The sequence below is a fragment of the Ipomoea nil genome, unplaced genomic scaffold, assembly GCF_001879475.1.
Source record: "Ipomoea nil cultivar Tokyo-kokei standard unplaced genomic scaffold, Asagao_1.1 scaffold3043, whole genome shotgun sequence".
NCBI lineage: Eukaryota > Viridiplantae > Streptophyta > Magnoliopsida > Solanales > Convolvulaceae > Ipomoea > Ipomoea nil.
The window spans coordinates 177,944-192,249 of NW_017619471.1; the positions used below are offsets into that span (position 1 = coordinate 177,944).

Sequence of the window (14,306 nt, forward strand, 5' to 3'; positions counted from 1 at the left end):
TGGGGCCCAACCGCGAATGTACCGAGCGGGAAGCATGTAGGCTCCCTTGTGTGTACCGTTCTGAATGCCCCAAACGTTGAGAGGCCTCGTCGCGGTCTCCAGCAGGAATCTATTGCGTGGGCTGCGAGTTTGCAGGGGGCGGAACTGGTCCTCTTCCACGCACGTATGCATCGAAGGCTTGCGCCAATAACTCTGCGAAGTTGGCTTGAGCCTAAGCGACAGGTGGTGGTTGGTTGATTCTCGGTGACTCATGAGTCGGCGCGACTGTACACTCAATACGTGCGGCCGAATGCCCGCCTGAAGTGCGGCGACTTAATTGCTCCCTTAGATCGCCCACGGAGGCGCAGCTACCAGCTAGTGGATCTCATGCATTAAATACGATAGCGACATGGCCGTTTGCCGGCGGGGCCACATCGTTCTGTCCATTGTTTCGATTGCTATGCAGGGTACGAGCCATTAGCAAAGCTTAGAGACGGGACCTCTTCTTTCGATCCAACGGACGACGCCAATGTTGGTTTTACGGCTTTTGGTTGCTGGTCCGGGGGCCAACACTACCGTAAAAATACTATAAACGAGAGTTTATGATGAAAAGAGGGAGTAAAGCAATGGAGAGAATAATGCGATATTATTTCTTTAGGGCTTCGGCCGCTTAAATGCCAAAAGAAGCCAAAGGTGATCGATTTTCCCAGCCCCTTTACACGGTGATCCTAGAGGGATACTTATACAAGAATACAGAATATGTATAAGGAAAGTAGGGTTGGCGTTGAGCCAAAATCTACAAGGAAAGTAGGGCTGACGGGTAGGGACGAATCAGCTATAGAAACTGGCCGTTATTGCGCCTTAACTACCTAAATTAATAAAGGAAGCTACTTGCATTAAATGCGGAAAGTAAATCTCCGTGGGACATGTCTGCAACCGCCTCTGGAGAGTACTCGGTCGGGGAGTATCCTGGTTGCTGAGCAGATGTCTCCGAGGAGTTGCGGTGCTCGGGTGAAGATGTCCCGACCGCATAGCCTGGTGGCCTGTCTGCCTTCCTGAATGGTTCCCAGCCTGAGACGTGCTGCCTGCGGAGCCCGGTCGGCCGCCCGAATTCTGTAAGGCACTCGGTCGGGGACACACCGGCTGTCACATCTGCCCGTTTTAGGATCAGGTGCACATACCACTTCCTATGCGAAAATGCGGTATGTGCACTTGAAGACTTAAAACCATGCACTTGAAGGTAAAAAATGTGCACTTGAAGGCAAAAAAGTTACATTTGAAGGCAAATAGGCGTGCAATTGATGCAATTTATGGTGCCAAAAAGGGAGGTTATTCAACTTAAGTGTTATTAAACCAATTACCCATACAAATCATTTGTAAATCTCACAAATTTTATTAGAAATTTAGTAATATGTTATTGAAAAGAATGCACAAGATATAACAAATACTGTCCAGAAATTGTGCACTTGAAGACAAAGAAACATACACTTGAAGGCATAAAACTGTGTACTTGAAGGCAAAAAATCTGCACCGAAGGAAAAAAGGGTTAACTTGAATGCTAAGTTTATTTTTATTTTATTTTATTTTTTTTACACAATATTGAGACACATATACTTTTAGACATTAATTTGAGCACTTGAAAGCATAAAGAAGATCACTAAAAGGCAAGGGAGAGAAGAAAAAAATGACACTAAAAAAGAAAATTCGAATGAAATTAATTATGCACTTTTAGAAAGGAAAACATGCATTTGAAGGCCAAAAGATTTACAAAAAAAGGCACAAAGATGTGCACTCAAAATAGAAACTAAGTACTAAAATAAAAGTGATGTACTCGAAAAAGAAAAAGTATGCACTTGAAGAAGGAAAAATATGGACTCGAAGAAGGACAAATGTGCACTCGTAAACCATACACAAACTGACTTATTTACTCAAAATTATAAATATGCCACCGCACGTTTTTTAATTAAAATTCAATTTGGGCTGTTGATTTGGATTGCATCTACTGCTTGGAATCTGTCCACATTTTTTACCTGTTGAGACTGTTTTATTTGATCCGCAATATATATATATATATATATATATATATATATATATATATATATATTCTTTTACAGCAATTCACATCTTTATTGTATACTTATTTATTTTGTTTCTTTCAGTATATGAAATTATGACTATCAAAATGTTTAAAAAAAAAAAAAAAAACCATTCACAAACTAGATCCAACAAACGTATACACTAGGTCTCGCCCTAGGCAATTTATATCATGCACCACGACGTACATAGCAATGTGCGTTCAGACACAAAATGCGTGCGTTTCATGCTGACGTCATACTGACGTCACTTCGTCTATCCGAACAGATCAAACTTCATTGTGTGTATTCAGTTAAAATTTTATGTGTATTGTGTTATGAATTTATGTGTATTCAGTTAAGAATTTATGTGTATTATGTTATGAATTTATGTGTATTATGTATTATGTTAGATTATGTGTATTCGAGTTTATGTGCATTCGAAAAATGAAATTTTTTTTAACAACTTAATAAAACGACGTCATTTTGAAAAGCGCGGAGCGCACAGTGCTATGTGCATCCTGTGCACGGTATAACGTTTGCTGCCCCTACCCTAATTACTAATTACTCTGTAATCTGTATCTGTAGTATAAAAATTTGGTTAATCCAAATTCTCAATCAAATTGTGAAATGACAAAAGAAAAGAAGGAAATTCCATTCCGATTTCTATTTTGTTTGCGCTGTAGTCGTAATAAACACGACTGCACCGAGAGCGAACTCATAAGAAGCGCCCGTCGAAGAAGTTTTTTATCACAAAACCGTTTGAATATTTGCATAGAACATCAACTTTGATCCCAAATTATTCAAGTTTCGGCCGCGAATTGCATATGCATTTCGACTTTTTCCTGAAATTTAGTTGAATTTTTTCTAAATTAATTTAGGGCTAATTACTACATAGAAGTGGAGGGTGGTGGCAGAGGGATCTGAGAGAAAGATGTTATCGAATCATTTGCAGAATAGTATTGAGACGGTGAATGTGGCATGGTCGCGGCTGCCATCCGCGGAGGAAGATGGGGATGACGACGAGGTGGGAACCTCGAAGAAGATCGAAGGCAGCTCCGTAGAGAGTCTCGACTATGAAGTCATCGAAAATCATGCCTATCGACGGGAACAGGTCTCAGTTCTTATTCTACTACTGTCTTAATTGTTGTGCTCCTCCCAATTTAGTAAAATGAGGGATGCTTTACATATAATGTGGTGAAATTGTTGCATTGTGGTTCTTCTGTTTGTTTGCTTTTTTATTTATTTATTTTTAATATTCTTTTGGATGTACAGGCTAAGAAAGGGAAACTTTATGTAGGAGGGTATTTGATCGTGATGAAGTGGTTCTTTTCCTTATTAATTGGAATTGGTGAGTTTCTATCTATAGATTTTTAATTCTTTTTCCCTGGCCCTGACATCAGAACAATTTAGGAAAACTTGTTTCTTTTACTTCTGCTGTTTGTCAGTGTGGTTGCCCAACCTATAGAATGGTTACTTCACTTACTTGCAACTCCTTTAGCCTTAAGCTCTGGAAATGTAACACTTAAGCATGCTATTAGCCACCACTTGCCAGTCAGGTAAAAGCTGTATGTGGTAAACTAGAAGTAGAATAATATGAGAGAAAGAAAGAAAGAAGATATGAGGCTATATAGATAATACATTTCAGGATAACTTGATTGGAAAGATTAAAATAGTCTATGTATCATATTCCATGAGGGATATATATATATATATATATATATATATATATATATATATATATATATATATATATATATATATATATATATATATATATATATATATATGATTGAATCTTGATTCGTGGATTGACAGCTCTTTTTCTGCAACATATGATAATTGTGAGACCATGACTCTTCAAGTTACCCTGTGACTTTAGTTTGCAGGTGTTGAAATGGGAAATCTGCACAATAATATAGTTTTTTAACCTCATCCATTTGAAACATGGCATAAATCAGCAGGCAGACTGTAGTTTAGAGAAAGGAGTAAGTTTCAAAGACCAAACAATTTTTCAACTATCAAAATCTCCTTTTGTATTCAAGAACAATCTCTTCTTCTGGGTTGACGACTTTATGTATAATCTAGTTGCTAATACCTTGATAAGGGGTGTATACTTGTAAATGGAAGATCTTTATGCTCTGTAATAAATTGCAATTTAATGGTGTTCTTGTCTTAGTAGTAAGACAACTAGAGTATACTCCTGAAAAGAATAAAGCTTAGCTGTATAGTTTAATCAGGTTGCCAGTTGTCTTTTATTCTTTTATTTATATTTATATTTATATTTTTTTTGAAAATGATTTATCTTCTAAAAATTGGTTTGAGTTTAGACTAGTATCTTTCCATGCCTACTCTTCTTTATTAACATCTAAATATGATACTATTTAAACTATCTAGGGACAGAATAGAACTTAAAAATCAAGCTTTAATTCAGATCCTCACTTCTTACTGCTGATTATGTGTGTGTGTGTGTGGTTCTTTAGATGCATCCCATGATAGCATTCCTTCACATTATGTAATTTTTTTCTCCAGATGAGTTACTCTGTAATTTGTATGGTATGATAATTTTCAACTGTTAAGTATTGCTGTGAGGAACCAGATATATGCTGATGGCTTTGGATTTTGTATCCTGCTTCATTGATTGACTAGCTATTTATGCCCTTTGTTTTGTTTCAGGTACTGGACTTGTGGCTGTTTTCATCAACATGTCTGTTGAAAACTTTGCAGGATGGAAATACTCATTGACGTTTCAAATAATTCAGAATTCCTACTTCGTTGGATTTCTAGTGTATACATTGATCAACTTGGTTCTAGTATTTTCTTCAGTATATATTATCACACATTTTGCTCCAGCTGCAGCAGGATCTGGGATTCCTGAAATTAAGGGTTACTTAAATGGTGGGCTATGGCAGTTTGTTGCTCTTAGTCTCTTACCTCCGTTTGATGGGGACACTGGAAGAATGAGCTGATTCTGGTTTATTTTTGTAGGAATTGACACACATGGTATCCTCCTCTTTAGAACCTTAATTGGGAAGGTATGGTAGCATGTTTTAGATTTAATTTGTATTTTATAGTGTTATTATAATGAAAAGCTTCATTTTGTTTGTTCTTTCTTCTAGATTTTTGGAAGCATAGGTTCAGTGGGAAGTGGTCTAGCCCTTGGCAAAGAAGGCCCTCTTGTACACATTGGTGCCTGTATTGCTTCTTTGCTTGGACAAGTAAGTAATATGGAGTACTTCTGGTAGTAAGTCTAATCTAATATCTATGAGTTGAAGTCATTTCAATGGACTTTATAATATATCTTCAGATTAATTTTATAATATCGCTCCATTATAGTTATTGGATCTATTCTTCATTTCTTCATGCCAAATTTGAGAGTGCTACAGTGCTACCTACACTATTCACTAAGGAAGAGAAACATATATTTTGTCATTTTTTTTCTTGAACTTTTTAATCAGTGTTTCTTCCACTTTTGAGCTCAAAACTCAATTGGTTTTTAAATGTGAATAACCTCAGGGTGGCTCAACAAAATATCATTTGAGTTTGCGGTGGCTACAAGTATTAAACAATGAACGGGATCGTCGGGATCTTGTAAGTAGTAGATATTATGTGTGGTTAGCATTCTCTTATTTTCCCCTCTGATGTTTCCGACTCTTGCAAATGTGCCTACACTATTATTTCACATTGTTGAAGTCCAGCATTTTAATTTTCCTTGCTTTTACTGTAGAATATGTGGTAACCTATTTCTACTTCTAAATCGATCTTACAAGTTCAGTTTTCTGTCTTTTAGCTAGGACAGGGATTGGACTATCAAATTTAGAAAAAGAATTATGGAGCATTGTTTTTGGAATATTTTCTTATTCAGTTATTCTTTGAGTAAAATCACCAAGCTACAGGGGTGTATTACAGTTTGAGCATTCCAAAAACAATGCTCAAATTATGGAGCATTGTTTTTGGAATATTTTCTTATTCAGTTATTCTTTGAGTAAAATCACCAAGCTACAGGGGTGTATTACAGTTTGAGCAAGCTCTCCTTTCCATTTCTAACAAATGTTTCCTTTCCATCTAACAAATTCAGTTTTCTATATCTTTTGGCGAAGGCCGGGGTTGACTATCAAACTAAAAAAATTATGGAGATTGTTTTGGGAGTATTTTCTTCTGAGTAAAAATACCAAGCTACAAGGGTGTATTACAGTTTGAGTGGGCTCCCCCTTCATTTCTAACAAAGTTAGATCCCTAACTCGTGAAACTGTGAAAGGGAGAAGACCAAAGTACATTGATGTGTGCTACAGTACATACATGCACTATAATACTATATATAATAGATGATGCTCACGAAGTTGGCCTTTTGAAATTGAATTCCAAGCTGCATTTTGTTCATGTGCTGGAGCAAAATCTCATCTTTGGCTCTCTGTGCATGGGTGAGATTTTGTTTTCTTATTTTTATTTTAAACACTTGGTGGGTCGATGGCTAATATGGGTGGGTTGGGTTAAAATTGGTAAATTGAACAGTTTATTTAAAGTAGATAACGAAATGAACATATTGACCAACATGTTGAAACATAATGTGAATTTGATAGGAAAAAATATGGGGCAAAATTGCCACATCACAACGTAGGGGCCAAATTGGCATTTCAAGTTTTCAACCAATGATCATTTATCTTTGTGTTTTTGTGCCTTCATTGCCCATCTTGGTTCCATTTTGTGCCAACAAATTGTACACCAAGTCTTGTCTTATGTTGGCTGGAGGCATGCTATGAAAGAGGAATTTAAAGCTCTTAAGGATAATGGAACATGTAACTTGATTTCTTTTTGGTAAGAAAGCAAGTAGTAGTAAATACGTGATGTGGTAAAAACAAACCTTGTTGATTTTGTTGTTAGGTTTAAAACATGATTAGTGGCTAAAGGCAATGCCAAACGTACAACATGGATTATGCACACGTACATTTTCTCCTGCAGTTATGATAACCTCTACTCAAATGTCTATTTCATTAGCTGTGACTAATCAATGGCCTCTAAATTTCATACTAAGAACTTGGGTGTATTGAAGTACTTTTTGGGGATTAAAGTCATAATGTTGTTGGAAACAAAAAAACATAAAAAAATTCACTTGGTTCATGAAAGGGATATTCCTCTCTTGTAGCAGTTGAAGCTGAGGCATTTGGAGACTCATCTATCCATATATAGCATATCTTGTGAGCATGGTAAGTTAGTTTATGGACGTCTTAGTGGGATACAGTAATTCAAATTGTGAAATATCTTACGGGTTCAACAGTAAAAGGGATTTTGTATGTTGATCGTAGACACACTTCATGAAGCATTTTCTGATGTGAACTAAGCTGGATCTCTGTTACAGAAAGTCAACTACAGGGTGTTTGCTTTTATAGGAAGAAATATGGTTTCTGGAGAAGTAGAATGTGGTGGCATGAGCTAACGTAGAATTTGAATATCATGCTATGAATCAAATAGAATTTGAATATTGTGCCATCAGGCCATTCACATTTCGAACAATACAATCTTCTGTGAATGAACAAAACATATCGACATGAGGTGTCGTTTATGCAGGAGAAGATTAAACAATAATTGGTTGTATTTTATATGTGCATAGTGGTGAGTAATTGACTGAATTATTTACCAAGGGACTTACTTGAAGTATTATTAATTATTTGTATTGAGTTGGGCATGATCAACATCTATGTTCCAACTTGCGGGGGAGTTTTGAGAATATGAAGCAGATATGGTATTCAATGCAATCAGAGACATTAGTACGGTAGGCCAAAATCAGATAATTGCTTATGTACATGTATATACCTTAGGCTAAAAAAAAGTAATCAGAAATAAACAAGCTTACTTTGTTTCTCCTTCCCTTTACTATAAGCTCACAAATTATTTGGCCTACGTTTATATCTGTATTTTCTTAAAAATATGATGTCTTCTGCTTGAGTTTTTTAAGGTTTTCAGAACCTTTATGCCTTAATATTGTTTCGAAGCATATCTAGACAAAACATGCAAAAGATTGATGTTTCAACTTTTCTTAAGATAGCCTCTGATTTGTACTGATTCTTTTATTTGGTGAATGCTTTTACAAGGTAACCTGTGGATGTGCAGCAGGAGTTGCTGCAGCTTTTAGAGCTCCAGTTGGTGGTGTATTATTTGCCCTTGAAGAAGTTACGTCTTGGTAATCTTATATTCTTATGTCTCATCCATTATATGCATCATTCTTTTATTCATCGAGTGTTTAAGACTTTTCTTGCTATGAGACGTAACTTGTAAAAAGAACGAAAGAAAAAGGCTAAGAATGGCCTGTAGAATCATACGTAGAGTGGTAGAAGCCAAATGATCTGATGGAAGAATGATGTATTATGTGGATCATGTGGCTAATTTCTGGTTTGCTGTACACATGCTTCTGCAAGTGAGTATTCGATGGTTCATGAGCAATGCTTGGATCTAGTTGTGTGTTGTGCAGTTGGGCACTAGGGCCTTAAACCAAATGGATCATCTTCAAGTTTAAATGTGACCTAATCACTTGTTTAACCCATCATTTAATGAAGGTGGAGGAGTCAACTCATGTGGCGTGTCTTCTTTACCTCTGCCATTGTAGCTGTTGTTGTTCGTACGGCAATGGGATGGTGCAAGAGTGGAAAATGTGGCCATTTTGGCTCTGGAGGCTTCATTATATGGGACATTTCAGGGTTAGGATTTGAACTTTGTTTTATTTTTCTAAACTAATATCCATTATAAGCTTATGGTGAATCACATTTCCTTTAGAGGTCAAGAGGACTACTCCTTTGAGGAATTATTGCCAATGGCAGTTATTGGTGTTATTGGAGGCCTTCTTGGTATGTAAGTGTTATTATTGGATGCATGTGTAAAGGTTGGAAAAAATAAAGATGTACTTGCAGCTTGATATAGCTTAGTTTTAATTGTTCCAGGAGCCCTCTTTAATCAACTTACTCTTTTTATTTCCCACTGGCGTCGAAATTATTTGCACAGAAAAGGAATTCGTATCAAAGTAAGTGAAGATCACAATTTTGCCTTCAGTATTCATGCTTATTATTGTGTCAGAGGTTCTTTGGCTCAAAATATGGCTTATTTACTTATTTAAAAAAAGAATACATTACATTACAGATTATTGAAGCCTGTGTTATCTCAGTGATAACTTCAGTTATTTCATTTGGGTTACCATTGTTTAGAAGATGCACTCCCTGCCCTGATCCTGATGTCAACTCAAGCATCGAATGTCCACGTGCACCAGGAATGTATGGAAATTACGTAAATGTAGGATCCTGTGTTATTTTTAATTATTTTAATATTTTTTAATTTAGATCTTAGGACGCATCTCAATTCTATATGGTTAGCATCTTTTACTTTGAAGTCAATCTTGTCTTTTTTTTTTTTTTTGGGAAAAGGTACAAATAGGCCATTGAACTATTTGGGAGATAGCAATTAAACCACCGAACTCGAATAAGCTCCGAATTCATCTATGAACCCGGAAAAAAAGAGCAATTAGCATTTTTAGCAGGTTAACAACAGGTTTGCGCTGATTGGGATGCCATGTATATTTATATATATATATATATATATATATATATATATATATATATATATATATATATATATATATATATATATATATATATATTTTTTTTTTTTTTTTTTTTTTTTTTTTTCTTATTATCCTACTTGGACTACATGTAAGCATTTGATCTTTTGAAGTAAAATTTTAAATCCCTAATTTTCTCTCTATTTTCTTCCCCGATTTGGACAGTCAATTTCGGACAGTAAAAAATGTTGTGGTTTACTGTCCGAAATTAGAGAAGCGATAGTTAGGGGATGAAGAATTGGGGAAGAAAATAGAGGAGAGAGAAAATTAGGAATTTAAATTTTTACTTCAAAGGATCAAATGCTTACATGTAGTCCAAGTAGGATAATAAAATAAAAAATAAAAATACACGTGGCATCCCAATCAGCGCAAATCTGTTGTTAACCTGCTAAAAATGCTAATTGCTCCTTTTTTTTTGGGTTCATGGATGAATTTGGAGCTTATTCGAGTTCGGTGGCTAATTGCTATCCCCCCAAATAGTTCAATGGCCTATTTGTACCTTTTCCCTTTTTTTTTTTTTTCATTTTATTGGAGGTGTGGACACATGTTCACCGTGGTTGAGTCTATCTTGTACTGTATATTGCTTCCCTCTATTACATTACAATGGAATCATTACTCATGGTTATGTTTATATGCATTTGCAGTTTCATTGTCAGAACAGCAATGAGTACAATGACCTTGCAACTATATTCTTCAACACACAGGTTGCTGCAAGTTCCACCTTTTTTTTCTGTGTTGTGATACCTATCTCACTCTCAGCAATTTTTCAACTCATGGAATCTTATGCCCGGCACATACTTTCAGGATGATGCTATAAGAAATTTATTTAGTGCAAAGACAGTTCATGAGTTCAGTGCTCAAAGTCTCCTGACATTTCTGGTATTGTTTCCCCGACTTCCCTACTGTCCCATTTTTGTAAATGACAACCTTAACTAATTCTAGTTTCCAGAATTCTTATTTTAATGTTTCTTAATTAGAATCCAATTTTTTTAGTTGAGTATGAAATTGGTCTTCAAGAAGAGCACAATTTTCCGACTTTCTAATGTGAAATTAATTAAAAGCGAAGGCATTGTCAATGTGTTTAGTTTTATAGTGAATTTTTTTAATTACCTGCAATGATAAAAGAAGCAAACTCCTTTTGAATGCAATACCTATATTTGTCATTTTGTTTGTGATATTGACTTCCGGAGAATCATGTGTCTCAGGTAATGTTTTACACCTTAGCAGTGGTAACATATGGTACTGCTGTTCCAGCTGGTCAGTTTGTTCCTGGCATAATGATAGGATCAACTTATGGACGCCTTGTTGGCATGTTTGTTGTTAGCTTTTATAGGAAGCTTAACATTGAAGAGGGAACGTGAGTCTCTTTCTATTCTTTTGTTTTTCATTTTTGTTTCATTGAGATGACAATTCCCAGCTAGCCTTTTCATGTTAGACAATTTGATGGATGCTTTAAAGTAATGGCCTAAATTTTCTTACAATTTAGTACTAATTGATTGATTTATAGCATTCTTTAGATTTTAACATTGAAGTAAATTTATTTTCTTTAGATTTGTGCAATTGTACATTATATATTAAATAATTTCACATCCCATATATTTTGACACATCCCACATCTCAGAGAGGAAATTTTGTTATATATATGGGATATGAAGTATGATGGAAAATGGGCAGTTTGGATGGCTCAAAGCCTCAAAATGGGGTTGAAGAGAAAGTTGGGTGGTTTTTCAACGTGCCCAAATTGATTATAGTTTATATTGGGCTGGTTAAATTGAAGTACAGGTATTTGGGTCGATTCAGTTTGATCTGCTACGTAATTTTAAAAATTTATATGTAATTAACTTGATTACTTATAGATAATGTTGAACGAGTTAGATTTCATACAATCCATTTTTTTTTTATTTGATCTAAGATGAGGTTAAGATTCAGCAAAGCTCATGGTTTTACCCCAGTTGTTGCATCTTTGTTTTCCTCACCTACTATAAGAGATTTTTGCCATTGTCAATGAAATTCCCAGGTATGCTCTTCTTGGTGCAGCATCTTTTCTTGGAGGTTCAATGAGGATGACCGTGTCTCTCTGTGTCATTATGGTGGAAATTTCAAATAATTTGACTTTCCTACCTCTGATCATGCTTGTCCTCCTCATATCAAAGGTGTGCATTTCCCTGGCTTAAAAGTTTACTTTCTATATGTACGGTGTACCTAATTGACTTAGCATTTATCATCTGCAGGCTGTTGGTGATGTTTTCAATGAAGGGTTTTATGAAGAGCATGCAAGATTAAGGGGCATTCCACTACTTGAGTCAAAGCCAAAATACCACATGCGCTATGTGACAGCAAAGGAGGCATCTGGGAATCAAAAGGTGAAGATTACTATGATGTTCATCAACTTGCACTTGCCCTGGATGCACTAGGACTAAATAAGGCATCACATCTTTTTAATTTCTGCTTGATATTAGAAGTTAAATTATGATGGTGGTTGTTAAGTAAAGTGTTCTATTTCATTTTCTGCTATTTTAATATTAAGGTTCATCACTTTATTAGACCATTTTAAATTCATTCAACAGATTAAAAGAATATACAGACTTGTGTGACCTTTTTCCAAGAGACTATTCTTAGTTTTGCATGGAAAAGAGATTATTTGTTTATTCTGTGACTGTTTAAAACATTCATTTCTCCTCCTACTTTGCAATTTATTTTGTCTATTTTAAGCTCACTGATTACCTTTCTTGCATCATATAGGTTATCTATTTTCCCCGTGTTGTCAGGGTTGCAGATATAGTTTCCATCTTAAGGAGCAATAAGCACAATGGTTTCCCTGTAAGTAGACTTTGTACCAGTTTAACACTAGATTTTTGCAATTGTCGGTTTATATTGCATTATTGCTTACTGATCTCCAGGTTATTGATCATACAAGGAGTGGAGAGACACTTGTCATTGGACTAATACTACGAAGGTAGGACTGAATGGTTTGTGCATTCTATTTATAACATCTGCTATCTAGGGAGACAAATCTTAGCAGTAGCATTTGTGGTTGGCTAACCTGATTAAAAGAGTCATGGAAGTTTGTTCATAATGCAGTCATTTATTGGTACTTCTGCAATCAAAGGTTGATTTTCAACATAGCCCTTTGTGCAGTGATGTAAGAAGCGGTTCTTTACCAATGAGGTAGTGATGCATGATCACCATTCTGGCATTGCTAATTGTGCTTATTGATGGATTTCCTGAAATATTTTTGGATTTTCACTTTGCAGACACAACCTCTGCGATTTTGTGAAACCTGTCTCTAGTAAAGGAATATGTATAAATGATATTCATCTCACTCAAGATGATCTGGAAATGTACATTGACCTTTCCCCATTTGTGAACCCATCTCCATATATTGTGCCTGAAGACATGTCATTAACTAAGGTGGGACTCACACTAATGTTGCTGTTTTTCACATTTTATGTTATTCAGTTTTTCATTTTTTAATCTTTACATAGTTATCCCACAGCAAAATTGAATCATATAATATGGGATAAATGATGAATTGGAGTAAAATATTTCTGCCTTGGAGATTAAATTATTTTAAACGTTTGGGTGGAATATAAAGGGAAGCATTTTGGAAATTGTGACTTTGATGATGCATGGCTGTGGTGAATATGTTTAAATGATTTTCATCCGGATATTTACTATTGATGGGGCAGGTATACAATCTGTTTCGTCAACTAGGTCTGAGACACATATTTGTTGTTCCGCATGCCTCCCGTGTTGTGGGCATGATTACGCGGAAAGATCTATTGCTAGAGGTAAATTACCACTTGGAGCTGTGTTTAATATGAATGGTAGCTTTTGTGGTGATTTGAATTGGAAGGTTAATAGCAAAGTTGGTAATGCAGGATAATGATGATTCAGCAATAGTTGAGCTCCAATCCACTAGTGTAAGGTCTCTATGCTGCCTGCTTGCTTGACTCATATGTTTGGACTTCATTTTTTTTTTTTTTTTTTAATATTCTTGAAAACATAATTATTAATAAATAAATTGTAGTAAAAAAATAACTGACATATGGTGTTTGATTTGACTTGATGTCTCAGAGGTTTGCAAGGTAGAAGGAGACAAATTATGATGGGAGGTTCAGATACAGATACTGGACAGCCCCTACTTGATTAGTGATCATAACAAAGCATCTTCTAGCTTGTCCTTACCTCAATTTTGGTTGAAATGAGTTGCCATTCCTTCTCTTTTCTGTTAATTCATTAATCCCAGGTTAGGTGGTGTTGTTTATTAACTGTTTGAATTTGTAAAATGTCATTATATATTTTGTTGTGAGTAATGAGTATTCCTTTTCAATGACTATTTTGGGTTTTTGAATGGACAAAAAGAAAGCAACTAAACAAACAAGTTCTCATTGAAATCCAACTAAAAATAAAACAAGTGTTGAACCCTAGAATTTGGTAGAGAAGTATATGAAAAATCGCTTCAATCACACTTGGACATCGTTGTTGAGGTACTGCAACTGTAAAAAAGACTTCCTATTATAATCGGAAAAAGAAAAACTACTCCGTAATAAGAATGTGTACTACTTATAATAATAATATGACAATTGCATGTATGAAATAATATAAAATATTATTCATAATAATAATAATAATAATCGTTTAAAAAATAA

The 14,306-nt window shown here is 35.3% G+C and overlaps 1 protein-coding gene across 2 annotated transcripts; it reads left to right on the forward strand.

The window, feature by feature from the left end:
* The first annotated feature begins 2,985 nt into the window (after positions 1 to 2,985).
* Positions 2,986 to 13,993, forward strand: LOC109163815 (chloride channel protein CLC-d-like). Of its 2 annotated transcripts, none has more exons than XM_019312525.1 (23): positions 2,986 to 3,165; positions 3,327 to 3,402; positions 4,728 to 4,949; positions 5,040 to 5,086; positions 5,171 to 5,269; positions 5,568 to 5,642; positions 8,141 to 8,229; positions 8,603 to 8,743; positions 8,820 to 8,890; positions 8,984 to 9,063; positions 9,180 to 9,329; positions 10,299 to 10,358; positions 10,459 to 10,533; positions 10,860 to 11,011; positions 11,672 to 11,807; positions 11,886 to 12,017; positions 12,397 to 12,474; positions 12,555 to 12,610; positions 12,736 to 12,822; positions 12,909 to 13,065; positions 13,344 to 13,445; positions 13,536 to 13,582; positions 13,732 to 13,993. In XM_019312525.1, the coding sequence occupies exons 1-23, from the start codon at positions 2,986 to 2,988 to the stop codon at positions 13,805 to 13,807; spliced, it is 2,388 nt and encodes a 795-aa protein (XP_019168070.1). In that variant the 3' UTR covers positions 13,808 to 13,993. The 2 variants fall into 2 exon arrangements, with proteins under 2 accessions (XP_019168070.1, XP_019168071.1); XM_019312526.1 differs by having other exon boundaries at positions 3,029 to 3,166; positions 3,354 to 3,402.
* The last annotated feature ends 313 nt before the right edge of the window (positions 13,994 to 14,306 follow it).

Excerpts from the sequence above, each read along its gene's own strand:
- LOC109163815 (XM_019312525.1), top strand. The coding sequence starts at position 2,986 with ATGTTATCGAATCATTTGCAGAATAGTATTGAGACGGTGAATGTGGCA. Across the intron at positions 10,359-10,458 it reads CTATATTCTTCAACACACAG|GATGATGCTATAAGAAATTT; the intron begins GTTGCTGCAAGT and ends ACATACTTTCAG. Across the intron at positions 11,012-11,671 it reads CTTAACATTGAAGAGGGAAC|GTATGCTCTTCTTGGTGCAG; the intron begins GTGAGTCTCTTT and ends TGAAATTCCCAG.